The following is a 16889-nucleotide window of genomic DNA, read 5'->3' as shown; positions in this document are numbered from 1 at the left end:
GTGGACTGGGGTTGATATAGTGGGGCCGCTCTGACCCTCGGATCAGGGACATAAATACATTCTATTCATTGTACATTATACTGCTCAATACCTGGAGGCTATCTCTTTGTGACAAGCCAGTTCAAAAAATGTCACATTGGAAATAGTCAGGGTCTTTCCTTGTGTCGGCATCCCTAAGGAAGTCCTCAAAGATCAGGGAATGCCTTTTACCATGGATATTTTCAGGGAGGTTGTCAAGTTACTCAGAATTACATTGAGGTTTAAGGTGTTTATGCATCCTCAAACTGATGATTTGGACGAGTGGCTCAATCAGATGCTTAAACAAGATGTTACATAAGGTGGTCAGTGAGGATGGGAGTAACTGGGATCAGTTACATCCTGTTTGCATGCCAGGAAGTCCCACTCACCTTTTGAGTTCCTGTACAGAAGACAACATTGTGGTATATTGGACATTGTTAAAGAAGGATGGGAGAATGAAGTACTCCCTTCCACTAATATTCTGGATTATATCATGCCGTTAGGCAATGCATTTGAAAAAATTAGCCCCATCTTAAACATTGAGAAGGCGCAAACAACCCAGGCTCATTTGTATAAATGTGGTACGACTCTAAGAAAGTTCAATTCCTTATAACAGATTGTGGCATTGATTTCCACTTTTCGTTCTAAATTATTGACCCAGTGGCAAAGGTCTTATGAAATTAAAGTGTGAAAAGGCTTGGTTGACTATTTGATAAAACAACTAAATCCTCGACCAGCCGAGAGAATTTATCACATCAAACTGTTGAAGCTGTGGAAGGAACAGAAGCTTGACTCCCCCTCTCGCTAGCCACACTTCTGTTTTGCTCATAATTGGAAACTCAGTTTTAGTCCTTATTTGGTGGTCATCCAGTGACATGAGCTGAAAATGGCTATCCTGTGTGTCTGGATTTTAGTTGATAGATGGACCTCCCTGATTGCACATGACATTGTTACAGAACCAGAGGCAATTTTCAGAGAATGTCAATATTGACTCTGGAGGCAACAAGGGTAGAAGTGGAGCTTACAGTCAAACACCTGCTATACCTTGGTGTTTATTGCGGAAAGTTGTACTTCCTGGTCTAGTCCTATCATGTCAATGCCAAAGCCAGTTGGTAGTTTGCAGTTTGTAATGACTTTCGTCAGCTTAATCAAGTCTTATTTTTTTTTATGCCTATCCAATGCCGCAAGTGAACCAATTCCTTATATCAGCTCCTGTTTTGATATCCTATGATTTCTCTTTGCCTTTCATCCTCAAGGCAGATGCTTCAGGCACAGGTTTGGGTGCCATGCTGAGGCAAAGCTTTGAGAGTGCTGATTAGAAGTTTTTTGTGGAATGCTACATGCAATTAAATATTCTTTGCAGAGTGGCAAGTGGTTCAACAGAGAGTTTGAAATTGAGAGGGAATGAAGAACACCCTTGTCTGCCATCTTTGTAAATTTGAATGGATTGTGATATGTCTGAATTAAAAAAAAATAAATAAATAAATAAACTACTTAAGGGGATGAATAATGGATTTTATCTTGGCAGCAAATCCAAGATCTGCCAGAGAAAAGCCACGTTCCTGATGTTGAACACCTTCTTAGCATTTAATGAAAGAAGTGCAACTGGTGAGATGTCTACATTGGTTGAATAGAGAAGATAACTGATGTTGTTGTAGGCTGATTTGAATCCTTTTCTTTAATTTAAAAGAGAAAAAAAAGTTCTTACCTCCCAGGCAGTAGGCAATTGCTTGTATTCCATCCTGCTTGGACTGCTGTAATAATGTTTGATATTTCATCCCAGGAAATTGGAAGACTGCAGTATGCACAAATTTCATTAGCCAGAATTCTCAACCATTGAAAACCCTTGAATTTAATGCTCCTACACGTCAACATCTCCATTAACCTCCAGTTAAATTTCCTATGCAGTATGAGAAGTCATTTTTAAATTCCTTTTCAGCCTAGCCCTACTTATTTGTGTATTTTGTGTGTGTGTGTGTGTGTGTGTGTGTGTGTGTGTGTGTGTGTGTGTGTGTGTGTGTGTTTTCCCTGTGATGGACACTTGCCCTGTCTAGGGTTTGTTCCTGCCTTGTGCCCTGTGCTTGCTGGGAGAGGCTCCAGCCCCACCACGATCCTGGTTTTGGTTAAGCGGGTTAGAAAATGACATAAGGTTCATTTAAACATGTTTGCTTTGTTCCTTAGATTATATCTTCTTTCTCTCTGTCCCTTTATGCTAAATGCTGGTTGGCCCAAAGCATATTACTATGCTTGTCAATGTGGCTTTAACCCCCTTTAAAGAACAACTGAAAACTTTTTAAGCAAGCATTCTTGTCTTAACTGTTACAGTTTTTATGTTAAAGTTACATGTTTGTTTTTACTGTACATGTATTTTGGTTTGTATTTTAATATGCATTATTTTATTCTTGATTCAATTTGTACAGTGTTCATGAGTACCTGGCAAAAAGTATTTAAACTACACACAGACCATGACCAGGTACAGGAATCAAATGCAGAAAGCTAGATCCACCAGACCGCAGTGCAGACCACTGTACCACTGCGTCACATTAATGTGTTAATTTATTTTAATTAATTATAATAGTACAAAATTATTTACTAGGCTTTATATAAATCATTGTTTCGAAATTATTTTGAGAAATGCTTTAACTTAGAGAATGTCATTCTTCTGTACCTCAGTATGGATTCTTTAACTGATTTTCTTTTAAAATTTTAGGTCTTGTATATGGGCAAAGCTGCACTATTAATGAATGGATAATAAATCATGACTGGATTTACTGCCTGTAACATACTGAAACTCAACCCAAATGTTTCCCTTGTTAACAATTTTGACTATGTTTTACTATATCTGCCTTCGGCGCAGAGCCAGAACAGGAACAAGAGGAGATATCATGAACAGTCGTCGAGCCATTGAGTCAAATCATCGCACGGTACCTCTTACAATTGAAGTACAGCAGCATGCCAAAGAAGTGATTGATTTTAGCTCTCATTATGGAAGTGAGAACAGCATGTCTTATACAATGTGGAATTTGGTAGGGATGCCTAACGTCTACCCTAGTTCTGGAGATTTTACTCAAACTGCTGTATTCAGAACATATGGTAAATGGTGGCAACAATGCCCCAGTGCACCTCAAAGCTTTCCTAGAACACCTTTGAAATTTCACAGCCAGGACTACGTAGAGCTTGCTTTTGAAGAGCCTGTATATCCCACTTCTGTTGATGTCCTTGAAACTTACCACCCAGGAGCTATTGTTAAGATCCTTGCATGTTCCTTGAATCCTTTTTCTCAAACTCTACCAGCAGACATAAGGTAAAAAACAAATTTCCTGATTCAGTTCTGTATCTTTCAGTGATCTGTTGTGGTTTATGAAATGTTTAACAAAAAGTCAATGGGTAGCATTAAATAGTGATGGAATATAGAATAGTAGGTTGTATTTTATTTTCAGCAATAGCATTATCTGCCTTGCTAATTTGATGATTACATTAACCACAAAAAGATAGTGTATTGTGGTTAGTGCTATCAGTTTGTGCATGTGCATGTACGTGTGTATGTGTGTGGGTGTATTGTGTGGATATTGGTGCCCTTAAAGGATGGTTTTGCTTAACTGATCATAATCCTGATTTGGGTTTTTACATTGAACTTTTCAAAACAGGATATTCATGAGTGTGGCACAGGCAGTGAAGAAAAAAAACAGAGCAAATCAATTAACATGGATGTTAGTATACATTGTCACACACATTGGTTGGAGGTCTCCTCCATGGGCTTAGTTCCAGTGTGTCATTCCCTGCCAAGACAAGAGGGGGGCTGCTGCTAACCTTATTTTCTTGTTTTTCTTCACTCACAATGCACATGTACTGCCCAATAAGGGCACCTAGTTCCTCTCCCTTCCGGTCCAGCTGCCATAAAGACCTGGAAATCCCAGGAGAAGGGGTCTGATGAAGACCAGAGCCCATCGCAGGACAAAGCGCTGTCTTATAGACGCATAAATAAAATATTTTGTTTTGATTATTGAGAAATCCTGGTGTGGGTAACAGTGTAACGCCATGCATTTTCTTTTCATTTTCTCGAAGCTTTAAGTTCATCTGGTGGTGAATAAAAGGACTAACTGGTTGGCGTCCCAAAATTTCTTAGCCTTTGAGACTGTCTTTACACCGTAGGGTTGGATTCAAAATTTTCTTCCACATCCCAAACACTTACATTCTGGTTTGCCAACTCCTAAATTAATCCAAAATGAGTTAGTGTGGGTGTGTGCCTGAGACTAGGGTTATGTTCTACCTTGTGCTCAATTGTCTTAGTGCAGGCACTAACCCCTACATTACTATGAAATGGATAAGATGGTTAGACAGTGAAAGGAATTATTTGTTTTGTAAAATGATTTTATTAGTTGTTTGTATTTTTATATTGAAGATCCACAAAAAGCAGGCAATCCTACATTGTGACTGTTCAACCACTGACTTGCACCATGACAGTCCGCAAACCACAAAATGCTTAGATACAGTGCTTCCAAGTAATGAACATAGATAGATAGATAGATACTTTATTAATCCCAGGGGGAAATTCACAAAAAACATGTCCAGAGTTACACCACCGTGTATTAACATAGAGAGCGAGTCCTCCTCCTTTGTGCTTCCCACAGGTACTTGCGTCTCTGTCCGCTCTAACTGTGCTAAACCCGGGTAGCTCCACATTAGCATCTGGGATGGTGTTAGTTAGCCACGTTTCGCAGAAACACAACAAACTGCATTCTCTGTAGGTTCTGACATTTTTCACCAGCGCAGCCAGTTCGTCGATCTTATTTGAGATTGAGTTCACATTCCCCAGAATAACAGAAGGCACCGAAGGCTTAAAACGCCACTTTCTCGCAAGCCGCTTCATTTTTAGCTTAGTGCCGGCTCTGCTGCCACAATACCGCCTTCTTACCTCGTCAGGTAAATAGGGAACCACACCGGCACTGGCATTTGTTCTCAGCGCTCGAAGTTGAGTACTTGAATAGGCGAGTCTCGGCGTGTAACAATCCATGCCCATGTTGTAAAAGTAAGTGTGTCCAGGGAACAAATCCACATAAAACAAAGTAATAGGAGTGATCAACAAATAAAAATAGAAAAATAAAAGTAGAAAAATGCACATACATATACAGTCATACACGGAGCTGCTGAAAAGGCTGCCACTCTCGGCGGCGCCGGATGTTTTGATAACATGTACAACTCTAACAAATAAGCATTAGATATGTGATTGAAAATCAAACGCTACTGGTAAAAATGGCTTTCCTGTTACACCAGCATTACATTTCAGGTTGAATATCATCTACACAATGTGAATTTAAAGTCAAAGGAATCTTCTTCTTCTTCTTTCGGCTGCTCCCATTAGGGGTTGCCATATCTTTCTGTCCTCTGCATCTTGTTCTGTTATACCCATCACCTGCATGTCCTCTCTCACCACATCCATAAACCTTCTCTTAGGCCTTCCTCTTTTCCTCTTCCCTGGCAGCTCTATCCTTAGCATCCTTCTCCCAATATACCCAGCATCTCTTCTCTGCACATGTGCAAACCAACTCAATCTCACCTCTCTGACTTTGTCTTCCAACCATCCAACTTGAGCTGACCCTCTAATGTCCTCTTTTCTAATCCTATCCATCCTCGTCACACCCAGTGCAAATCTTAGCATCTTTAACTATGCTATCTCCAGCTATGTCTCCTGCTTTCTGGTCAGTGCCACCATCTCCAACCCATATAACATAGCTGGTCTCACTACCGTCCTGTATACCTTTTCCTATCACTCTTGCTGATACCCGTCTGTCACAAATTATTCCTGACACTCTTCTCCACCCATTCCACCCTGCCTGCTCTCTCTTTTTCACCTCTTTTCCACAATTCCCATTACTCTGTACTGTTGATCCCAAGTATTTAAACTCATCCACCTTCGCTAACTCCCTGCATCCTCACCATTCCACTGACCTCCCTCTCATTTACACACATGTATTCTGTCTTGTTCCTACTGACCTTCATTCCTCTCCTCTCTAGAGCATATATCCCACCTCTCCAGGGTCTCCTCAACCTGCTCCCTACTATCGCTACAGATCACAATGTCATCAGCAAACATCATAGTCCACAGGGACTCCTGTCTAATCTCGTCTGTCAACCTATCCATCACCATTGCAAATAAGAAAGGGCTCAGAGCTGATCCCTGATGTAATCCCACCTCCATGTTGAATGCATCCGTCTCTCATACCGCAGACCTCACCACTGTCACACTTCCCTCTTACATATCCCATACAACTCTTACGTACTTCTTTGCCACTCCCGACTTCCTCATACAATACCACAGCTCCTCTTGAGGCACCCTGTCATATGCTTTCTCCAGGTCCACAAAGATGCAATGCAACTCCTTCTGGCCTTCTCTATACTTTTCCATCAACATCCTCAGAGCAAACATTGCATCTGTGGTGCTTTTTCTTGGCATGAAACCATACTGCTGCTCACTAATCATTACCTCACTTGTTAACCTAGCTTCTACTACTCTTTCCCTTAACTTCATGCTGTGACTCATTAATTTTATTCCCCTGTAGTTACTGCAGTCCTGCACATCCCCCTTATTCTTAAATATCGGCACCAGTACACTTCTTCTCAACTCCTTAGGCATCCTCTCACTTTCCAAGATTCCATTAAACAATCTGGTTAAAAACTCCACTGCCATCTCTCCTAAACACCTCCATGCTTCCATAGGTATGTCATCTGGACCAACGGCCTTTCCATTTTTCATCCTCTTCATAGCTGTCCTTACTTCCTCCTTGCTAATCCGTTGTATTTCCTGATTCACTATCTCCACATCATCCAACCTCTTGTCTCTCTCATTCTCTTCATTCATCAGCCTCTCAAAGTACTCTTTCAATCTGCTCAACACACTCTCCTCACTTGTGAGTACGTTTCCATCTTTATCCTTTATCGCCCTAACCTGCTGCACATCTTTCCCAGCTCGGTCCTTCTGTCTAGCCAATCGGTACAGGTCCTTTTCTCCCTCCTTAGTGTCCAACCTCTCATACAACTCAACCCAACCACAGGGGATGCACAAACCAGTGTGTTTCTTCGTGCCGGTCCCAAGCCCAGATAAATGGGGAGGATTATGTCAGGAAGGGAATCCAGTGTAAAATTTTGCCAAATCAATATGCGGACAACAATAAAGTCAAAGGAATGAATTGTAAAATGTTCACTTAATCAGAAAATATTAAGGGAAACATACGGCCATTCCCAGAAAAAAAAAAATTATGGAATTGGACTATCAACGTAACAGTATTTGTATGTAGTCTTTTAAAAGAAAAGTTGAATTGCGTTGTCCTCCACAACTATATTGTACTAATCATGCCCTAACCTTCATGACAGATGGTGTGCAGTTAGGTTGTTAAAAATTTGTTCTGAAATTTTAGATACAATTTAGGAAACAGATTTTATGATTTGCTCACCTTGTAATATGTGTTAGAAACATTTCATATTTTTCTACAGTTTATGCTGTAACAGTTCTACATGTAACTGAATGTAATGTAGTTCAGTATCTTGTAGTTTGGATTTTATTGTTTTTGAGTATGTGGTCTTTTCAATTTTATTGTTTTAATATTTTGATTGTGTAGTTTTTAATGTCTCAATGTATATTTATTCTGACATGCTTTTCAAATTTAAAATATTCTAACAAATATAAAAATGTTAACTTTGAAAACTACAAATTATGTCTTTTGGCTTACCCTTAAAATTTAAATCTAGGAAAATATTTATGAAGTTGTTTAGTTACTGCTGAATATTATTTAATTGCTTTTCCATTTACTTCTTTTAGGTGGGAGGTGCTTTGGTCTGGGGAACCTGCAAGTATTGGTGGTACTCAGGCTCGACAGTTTTCTCCAGGCATTAAACAGATAAATTTTCCAACAAATTTAATACGTCTAGAAGTTAACAGTTCCCTGCTTGAATATTACACTGAACTGGATGCAGTTATTCTCTGTGGTGTAAAAGAGAGGTCTGTTCTCTCTATGTATAACATACCCATGATAGATATTAATGATTTAAGTGAAAGTGATGAAGAAAAGGATTTTTCAGAAACAGATCACATTAATTGGCGTGTAGACTCAGTCTTTAAAGAACATTCAAATAATGGATATTTTGATACTCTTCCTTATGAGGTATGATCTTTAAAGTAGATATGAAAAAAGTATTTATCTGTCTATGTAATATAAAATACATGTGTACGTGTTTGTATGTGTATTTGTGTGTGTGTGTGTATGTGTGTGTGTGTGTGTGTGTGTGTGTATATATATATATATATATATATAATATTTATATATAAAATATGTACACATTAGCAATACAGTATTACATACAGTGTAGAGTGATACCTTAAAATTCCTTACACTGCATCCAGTTTTTGACCTCTCTCATTGATACATTAGATCTCCCTTTTTACAAGTTTTTTTTTTTTTTTTTTTTTTTTTTTAACAATATCAGTACTATTCAGCTTTTCACCATTATCAAGGGGATCTCTTTGTAATTGTTCAGTTATTTGGGGCTGGTAACTGCTGCCCTGTTTAACAGACTAAGGAATCCCTCTTTATAATAAACGAGCCCCTTGTTCCTTGCACAAGCTGAAATCAAAATGCTGTTAAACTCATCGTGGAATCCACACTTTCCCTGCTGGTGCTCCTTTTACATTATTCCATGTCTGAATCAGAGGAGTAGTTGAATTGAAACAAGGAACGGAGAACACCAGTTCAGCACCTGCATTCTGGAGGAATTGGATAGCTCTAAAGGCAGCTGAAAGAAGTCCCACCAGGAAAGAGTTGCAGTAGTGCAGCCGAGAGAGAACCAGTGCCAAAGAGTTATGTTACATAGTGAGAAACGGTCAAATCTTCTGGATATTATGAAGAAAGAAACAACAGGACTGTGTCATTGAAGATGTGTGTTTGTTGAATGAAAGCTATGAGTTCAGAGTCACGCCAAAATTCCTGATAGTGAAAGGGCAATGCTTAGAAACAAATCTGAGGAGGAATAATTGGAGGGCAAGTTTTCTGACTTTGAAAGGTTAAGTTTAAGGTGATGATCTTTCATCCGTGATGAGATGGCAGAGAGACAAGTGGAGATCTTGGCTGAAACCAATGGGTATTAAGGGGAATGTGAGGAATATCTGTGTGTCATCAGCATAGAGGTGGTAGGAAAAGCCATGAGAAGAATGACATTGCATAAAGAACAAATGATCCTTAAGGCACACCCATGGAAAGGTATTGTGGAGAAGACAAGGAATTAGACCAGGAGAAACAAAAGGATTGGTTTGAGAGGTAGAACTTGAACCAGTCTAAAGCAGAACCACTAATTCCAAGTTTCTCAAGGGAAGAGATAAGGAGGGAGTGGTTAACAACATCGAAACCTAGTTAATGAAAAGGGAAATAAGAATAGAGGAAAAACAAGCAGCTTGAGCTGATCTAAGAGCGTTAGTCACAGAAAGCAGTAAAATAGGCCCTTGCGGAATGCAGATTGAAGTGAACCTATTGCATTGTTGTTAGAAAGAAATGAAGGGAGTTGTTTTTGGACTGTGTCTTCAAGAATCTTGAACAAGAATGGCAGAATAGTGATAAAACTGTAATTCTTAGTGAAAGATGGGTTGAGAGGGGGTTTCTTGAGAGTAGAGATTACATGCGACTTCTTAAAATCAGATACTAGAGGTCAGTGAGGCATTGAAAATAAGAGGGGATTAAGGAAGGAGAGTCGGATTGAATATGATGTGTGAATGAATGCAATGTCTATTGTTACAGAGCAGGTCTGAAGTGTCAGAGTGATTTACATAAGAGAAGGAAGAAATATGAGAATGACCCAGAGGAGGGTCAGAGGATGTTTTGAGAGTTTCGAACTGGTTTTCGATGTTGGTGACTTCGGAAGAGATGAAGGAAGCAAAATCATTAGGAAAGAAGGACTATGGTTTTGAAGCAGCAAGAGGACTTAAGAGAGACTTGATGGTAGAGACAAGTTGGCAGGCATTTCTTTCTGAGAATGTGGTTAAATTTTGACAGAATGATGTCTTTGCATTTAGCAGATATGCAGAGAAGTAACATAGGAGGGATCTGTATTTATCCAGGAGGAACGGAACTTTCTTCTTATATAAAACACTTTCAGCCAAGCCCAGTTCACTGTGAGCAGCGCAGAGAGTGGAAGGTAGCCTGGTTTGGGGACGAGTGTTAAACGCAGGGCAACTGACTGAAGAACAGTAGAGATCAAGTTGATGACTCACTGAATGAGTAGGAGAGCATGGAGGCAGAGAACATGAAAAGGTAGCAGGGTAAGGAAACCAGAAGAGTCGAGGTTGACGGATGATTGTGAGCCAGAATGAGTAGGCCATAGAGGACATCAGGATAAACCCTGCTTTTTACAAAGGATGCCCAGGGATCTTTTGTGACTATAGAGAGACAGGACCTTGGTTTTACATCTCATCAAAAGGATGGCGCCATTTTTATTAGGGTAGAAGGAATGGGCATCTGTTGGTGTGGGAGCGGGACACGGTAGCGGGAATAGAGAATGTAAGGGAGGAAGACATGCTGGAAAAACAAATGTCAGTGATGTGCAAGAATTGCAGATAAGGTGGATATTTATGACAATAACCCTTTCACTTGAATGATCAATAGGCAACTGAAAACCACTTGCATCAAGAAGTTGTTGACAATATTATAAAGAAGGATTAAGAAAACACTTTGAGTAACACAGATTCTGCTGTATTCAACATCTGTTTACATAGCTTAATTACTCTACTGCCAACTAGCCCCATTTAACAGCTAATCATCATAACTGGGCAGCAAATAGAGAAAACTAAGCACCTTGATCGTAATGAGCAGGTCATCAATTGTACCTCACTTTGAAGTTGGACTAGACACAAAACTGAAAGCAGTATTAAGAGCAAAACCTAGGAGCAGTAATACCTTTACCCAAAGTAACATAAATATGTTAAGGTGCATTCATACCATTCATCTAATAACGGTCTCTTATTTATGTTGCATTGTAGATGAGTCAGATTTACATGCAAAAATTTATTTTTTGTTTTTAAACACATGACTTACTGCCTCCATATCACTTTTTTCTTAGCTTTGCACTTAAATTAAATGATCCATCAAATTATTCTCACTGTATTTGTTCCATTTTTACTTCATTTCTATCCAAGAAATTATGACAAGTAGATTAAGAAAACTTTTGAGGCAGTTTAGAATTAGCAGTGGGCAGCAATAATTATTGTAGAATCTTTATCTAGGTAATATGTGAATACTGAAAAAATACATGTTGTTATTTAGTATTTGATGTAAAGCCTATGGTATATTATAGTGGATGACTACAGACTTAATATTAAGCATCTTTTAGGGTATCTTTGTTTTCTTTGCATTCATATACATGGAAACCTTTTTTTTTGTTTAGGCTCCAGTCACCTACAACCTTGAATTGAATTAAGCAGATTTGAAAATGGATATATGTAAGGATATTATTTCTGATTGGGAAATTACCACTCTTTACAGTTGTGTGTCATCTGTGGCACTGGATTGCTAATTGCATCATGTTAGACCCAGCTAGTGACACTGGAACACAAAAGAAACAGATTTTACCTTCTGTCGAATTTAATAACCATAAAACTATTTGGAGGATAACAGCTTCCTTCGGAAATGCTACATATAATTTATAATACTTCAGTTTACAGTTCATGAACCAGTTTTATACTTCTGAACATACGTTATATTTCTTTAGTTTATGCATTGTATTTGTATGTTACTTCATTAGTACTAGGGTGTTGTACCGTGTTAGCCATTATGAATGTAGAGAAAAGCCAAGCAAAATGGCACCTTTTATTGGCTAACTAAAAAGATTACAATATGCAAGCTTTCGAGGCAACTCAGGCCCCTTCTTCAGGCAAGATGTAATTACATCTCGCCTGAAGAAGGGGTCTGAGTTGCCTCGAAAGCTTGCATATTGTAATCTTTTTAGTTAGCCAATAAAAGGTGTCATTTTGCTTGGCTTTTCTCTATGTTACTTCATTTAAAGCTTTGCAAATTAATGGTAATAAGGATCCAAAAAATATGTGCATCTTGTTCATACAGCAATCAGAAGTTATTATTGCTTGAGAACTAGCTTTAGGTAAGACTATTTTAGTTTTTAATTTAGTTTTTATTTGTTTTTCATATGCCGTTTCATTTTCAGTTTAGTTTCATTTTATGAACTTCTGACTATTTCTGTTGTAGTTTTAAATTTTGTTGATTTATTTCAGTTTTTTATTTTAATAGAATCATTTGTTAATTTACATTTTAGTTTAAAAATGTCTATTTGATGAAGATTTAGAAATGCATGGTATGCTTGCTTACCATACAGATTGTAGAAATCTGCAGTTATGCCTGTAAAATACTTGACTGGGCTCTTTTTAAACCATCTACCTCCTCTTGGGAATGCTTTATAAAATTAACAGTATACATTTGTTCAAAGAGCACACCATTTACTTTTGCAGCATCAGCATTTTAAACTTCGAAACAAGTATGTCTCAGGCAGACATACTTGAAGGCAGGTTATTCAAACAACCAGCTAAAAATTTCTAGGTTGTTAAATAACTGAAGCCATGCACTTTCTATGTTTTTGTGTTCAATCAACTAAGGTGAACACACAGCAGCTTTCTGTAAAGGCACCGTTATAGATTGTTGGCCAGTGTAACCTGTCATCTTACCTTTTTAAGTGGGTTTCTGTTTTTAGCACGTCACAGTCCTCAACCTTTTTATAGATATCTTTATAAAAGCAGTTTAACAGTATTTTTAAATTTGCTAGTTTAGTTCACTTTAATTTAATTCAATAAACCAGACAGCCACAATGTAAATTTCACACTCTTGTTACTGTCAGTGTCCTACTCAAAGTAACCCAAAATAGGAACTTCTCATTTACAACCAATTGTTTTCTGTGTGTTCATATACATAAACAAATTCTGTCTGGGCAGCTAACCACAATCATGCTCATTAGGCTCCACAGCCATTTATTGCGCAACCATTTAGCAAGGGTCAGTCCAATAGCATTGTTCTGTCTAAGGGCTGGTTTAGCATGAACAAAAAATTCAGTTTCATTACCCTGTGAGTTCTACTTAATAGAAAATAATTCTACATATTAGTAATGTGTGATAATCTTGAAACTTTTTAAAAAACGCGTAACTAAATTATTAAAAATGATTCTTGCTTGATTTGAATAATCTATAAATCACAGCTCTGTTTTTGCATCAGAGGCTAAAAGTAGATTCCTATTCTAGACTTGCAGAAATGACTACATGTTTTATCGTTTTAAAAAATATTTTCAATCCATCCATCCATCCATCCATTAATGATCAAATCAGTCTAATTTACTTGAACCTAACCCATCAAGGTCAGGTGCAAGGCAGATTTTAAAATCAGACAGAAAAAAGTATGTTCTCCATACAGATAAAATTAATATGAGAAATTTGGTCCTAAAACAAATTGTTGCTACATCCATCAGAAGCATTTCTCCACTCTCAAAAAATCTGATGAACAAGAAGCAAATGTAAGAAAATGTGTAGGCTTACCACAAACATTTCTGAGGCATGGGGCTTGACAATATTGACAATAAATTCCCATATCATAATCCAGTGAACGCCACAGTTAGGTTTATACTTTGAATGCCACTGTGTATTTGTGTTTACATATTTTACAGAAAGTACCTGCTGTGTTGCCTTTAAACTATTTACACTTACAGTAGCATATCATTGAGAATGAAACCGCTTGTTACAAGTTTTATCCACTTGTTGTTAGGCCTAGTACATCCGAAATTGCAGTACTGTATCTGTGTCTTTTCTCTGATTCAGTGGCTTGAACTCGTATCAGATGTTAATGTCTTCTCCAAATCTGGGTTATTTGGTAAAATGTTTGGTGATCAAGCTTTGCTTTTCTGTGCTTCACAAACGTTTACAATGAGTGGTTATGTGGCAGACTAATACTGTCACCGTAATTTCGACAGTCAAAAAGATTTGCCTGTGGGCTTTCCGTGCCAAGTTTTAATAATTGATTACTGAGATGAGGTCTTTGTGCCACTGCAATTTAGAAACTTTCATTGGGGGTTCACTGACTTGCTACTTTGTGCACTATAAGAAAATGTAGCCCACACAGAACACTGAATAATAGTAGGTTAACTGCAATGCGTTTCTTAAATTAAAAAGAAACAACAGATTTTCAGTTTCCACCTATTTTTAATTAATTTCACTTAGTTTTTTTAATTTGCAATTTTAATTTCAATTTACTTTTCATTTTTCATTTAGCTTTTTTTTTTACTTTATTTGATTAAATGCCTTCTTAGTCGTTTTAGTTACAGTTTTTGTTAAAGATAATAAGCTATTACATGCTTATATATATATCATATGAAGGGATTTTCTTGTACCGGTGAGTCAGAAGATGCTGGACCAAAAAAAAAAATAATTTCAAAGCGTTTGTAAGTAATTCTTATGAACACAGTGCAATAGAAATTACATAATAAACCTGAATAAAAATGCTGCACGCATTGGACTAATGAAAAAATACCTTTCCTGACACACCCTATAGCTCTAGCAGAGCTGTACCTGAATAAAACTGTGCAGACTTTATTCAGTCCCTTCCATATTTTACAGCTCTGTGATGGCCAGTGTGACTTTATACACTGTGGTGTGCTGGGCTGGTAACATAATTGACTAAATATTTATCTATCCATCCATCCATCAGATGTTTTTCAGACTGAATAGGCCCAAAAAATCTGTGGATGGACTTTGTATCGGAGCCACCACAGATAATGAAACTATCCCACTTTCTTTGACAGTATGGCTCCAGTTTCTGGAACATCCACAGAAACATTTTTTTGTTCTTAACAATATATCAAACTTGGGATTCTGTTGACTATTTCAGTGTTGCCTGTGCATTGACAAACAATTACGAATTTGGAGTATTTTAAACCATAATTGCTTCTGATGTGACTTTCAACTCTTTTGGTAGCACCAAAATCTGTCTGGTTAAAATCTATGAGTAGATGAATTGAATGTTCACTGTTAGCTTTTCCTTGTATTGTGCCACAGCTTCAGTTGCAGCTTCCATGAGTGCTGCTTGATGCTTTCTTTAGTAGTGTGTTTTTTTTTTTTTTTGGGCAATGCCAAACACTGCATTTTTGTTTGGTACTTAAGATTGTAAATGTGTTTAACAGATCTTTTGGCAGCTTCTCTTACTCTTTTTAAACTCCTCACACACCAGAATGAAAAGAAATAAACATATTAAAACTTTGCTAACTCATGTCTCAAAAAAATCTTCAATTTTGCATATTTCCGACCTCTTTCACTTTAGTCATTATTCCATCTCCTTTGGCATCCTTTTGTTTACCTTTAGTACATCTTCTTGAGTGTTAATATATAAATGCTCCTATAAGCAAGATTCTGACATGTGCCACTGTATTGTCTAGTTTTACAGAAAAAAAGGATGTGTGAGAAAATAAATATGGTGGTATTAATTGTTTACAGGAGGGAGATGCAAATTGTAAATTTAACTTTATAAAATTTCTTTGAAAGTACATCTGATTTTAATAAGTTTTCACTCATTTTAAGGACCTTAATTTAATTATTGTAGCTTTGAATATAAGTAAATTAAATGAAGAAAACTGTTACTTTATTTGTAATTGAAAAATTTGTCATGTAAATCTCGAAAATGCTGCTTTGTCCAAATTATTTGTTTAAGTAAATGATGTATGTGTTTCTGTTATTGCTTTATAGCTGTAAACTTATCTAAGCACTCTGTACTTGTAGTCAGTGAAGACAGGTACATAAACATGAATTGAATTGAATATGTTATAAAATGAGAATCATATTATACTTGCTGAGATAATTAAGCTCTTTTGTAGTCATATCAAATATTGTTTCGTTAATGAATAATTTAATTTTTTTTTCATAACTTCCAGTATATACTAGTGACATGGCAATTTTAAGATATGCTTAACAGTGGCTTAAAACTTGAATAAACATGCTGTACATTTTTCTATATACATCTAATGGCATACAGCTAATATCAAGCATTTCCTTTCTAGCTGATTCAGCTGATTTTGAATCACCTCACTCTACCTGATTTGTGCAGGTTGGCACAGACTTGTAAATTGCTCTATCAGCACTGCTGTGATCCTCTTCAGTACATCCAATTAAGCTTGCAGCCATATTGGGCCACAGTAAATGACAGCTCCCTTGATCACCTTCAGACTTGCTGTACCTTGACTCAGAGACTTAATTTGTCATGGACTGGGAACAGAGGAGCCATCACCTTTTCTGGGTTTTCCAGGTTAGTGCCTATAGAATATTATATATATTTAATTTTTATATTCTGTTAATTTATACCTTTTAACAATTGTCTGCATTTAAGGTTTCTGATATTTTTTGCATTTATTTTGCTTTCATAATTATTAAAAATCATGACAATAATAATCATCTTTGTGAAGTATTTTTTTCTACTTATAATCACTCAACCCCCAAAAAAGCAGCATGCTTAAGAAATTATCGAAATTGTGTAAAAACATGAATATAAAACAGGTAACGTGTAAGAAATGATTCCAAAAGTATTTCCAAGGAATGATTTATTGGTCCATAACATAGCTATACCTTCGAAGTCTTTAACATAAGGATAAAGACCCCATGATTGGTGATTCAATTAGGTATGCATTGCGGCAGGTTATTGTACAAGTCCTGAATGGAGTCTCATGGCAAACCAAATCAAGCATTGTGCAGCTGATTTTCCAGGCAACTAATGGGCTACATAAGATATGGGACAAATTGTAAAATCTCAAAAGTATGTGCCAGAGATTTGGAATAGTGCTGATATCACATAGTCATT

The 16889-nt window shown here is 37.2% G+C and overlaps 1 protein-coding gene across 2 annotated transcripts in view; it reads left to right on the top strand.

Moving 5' to 3' along the window:
• Window positions 1–16889, top strand: part of fbxl4 (F-box and leucine-rich repeat protein 4) — a 95979-nt gene that overhangs the window by 32314 nt on the left and 46776 nt on the right. For both annotated transcript variants that reach the window (XM_028797843.2, XM_028797846.2), the window contains exons 2-4: window positions 2729–3322; window positions 7835–8177; window positions 16096–16340. In XM_028797843.2, coding sequence (XP_028653676.1) covers window positions 2820–3322; window positions 7835–8177; window positions 16096–16340 — 1091 coding nt within the window. In that variant the 5' untranslated portion in view covers window positions 2729–2819. The remainder of the gene's footprint in view (window positions 1–2728; window positions 3323–7834; window positions 8178–16095; window positions 16341–16889) is intronic.

This window comes from Erpetoichthys calabaricus, chromosome 3, assembly GCF_900747795.2.
Source record: "Erpetoichthys calabaricus chromosome 3, fErpCal1.3, whole genome shotgun sequence".
In the NCBI taxonomy this organism is placed as follows: Eukaryota; Metazoa; Chordata; class Cladistia; order Polypteriformes; family Polypteridae; genus Erpetoichthys; species Erpetoichthys calabaricus.
The sequence above is the reverse complement of the archived record's forward strand: the minus strand, read 5'-3'. Positions and strand labels throughout refer to the sequence as shown.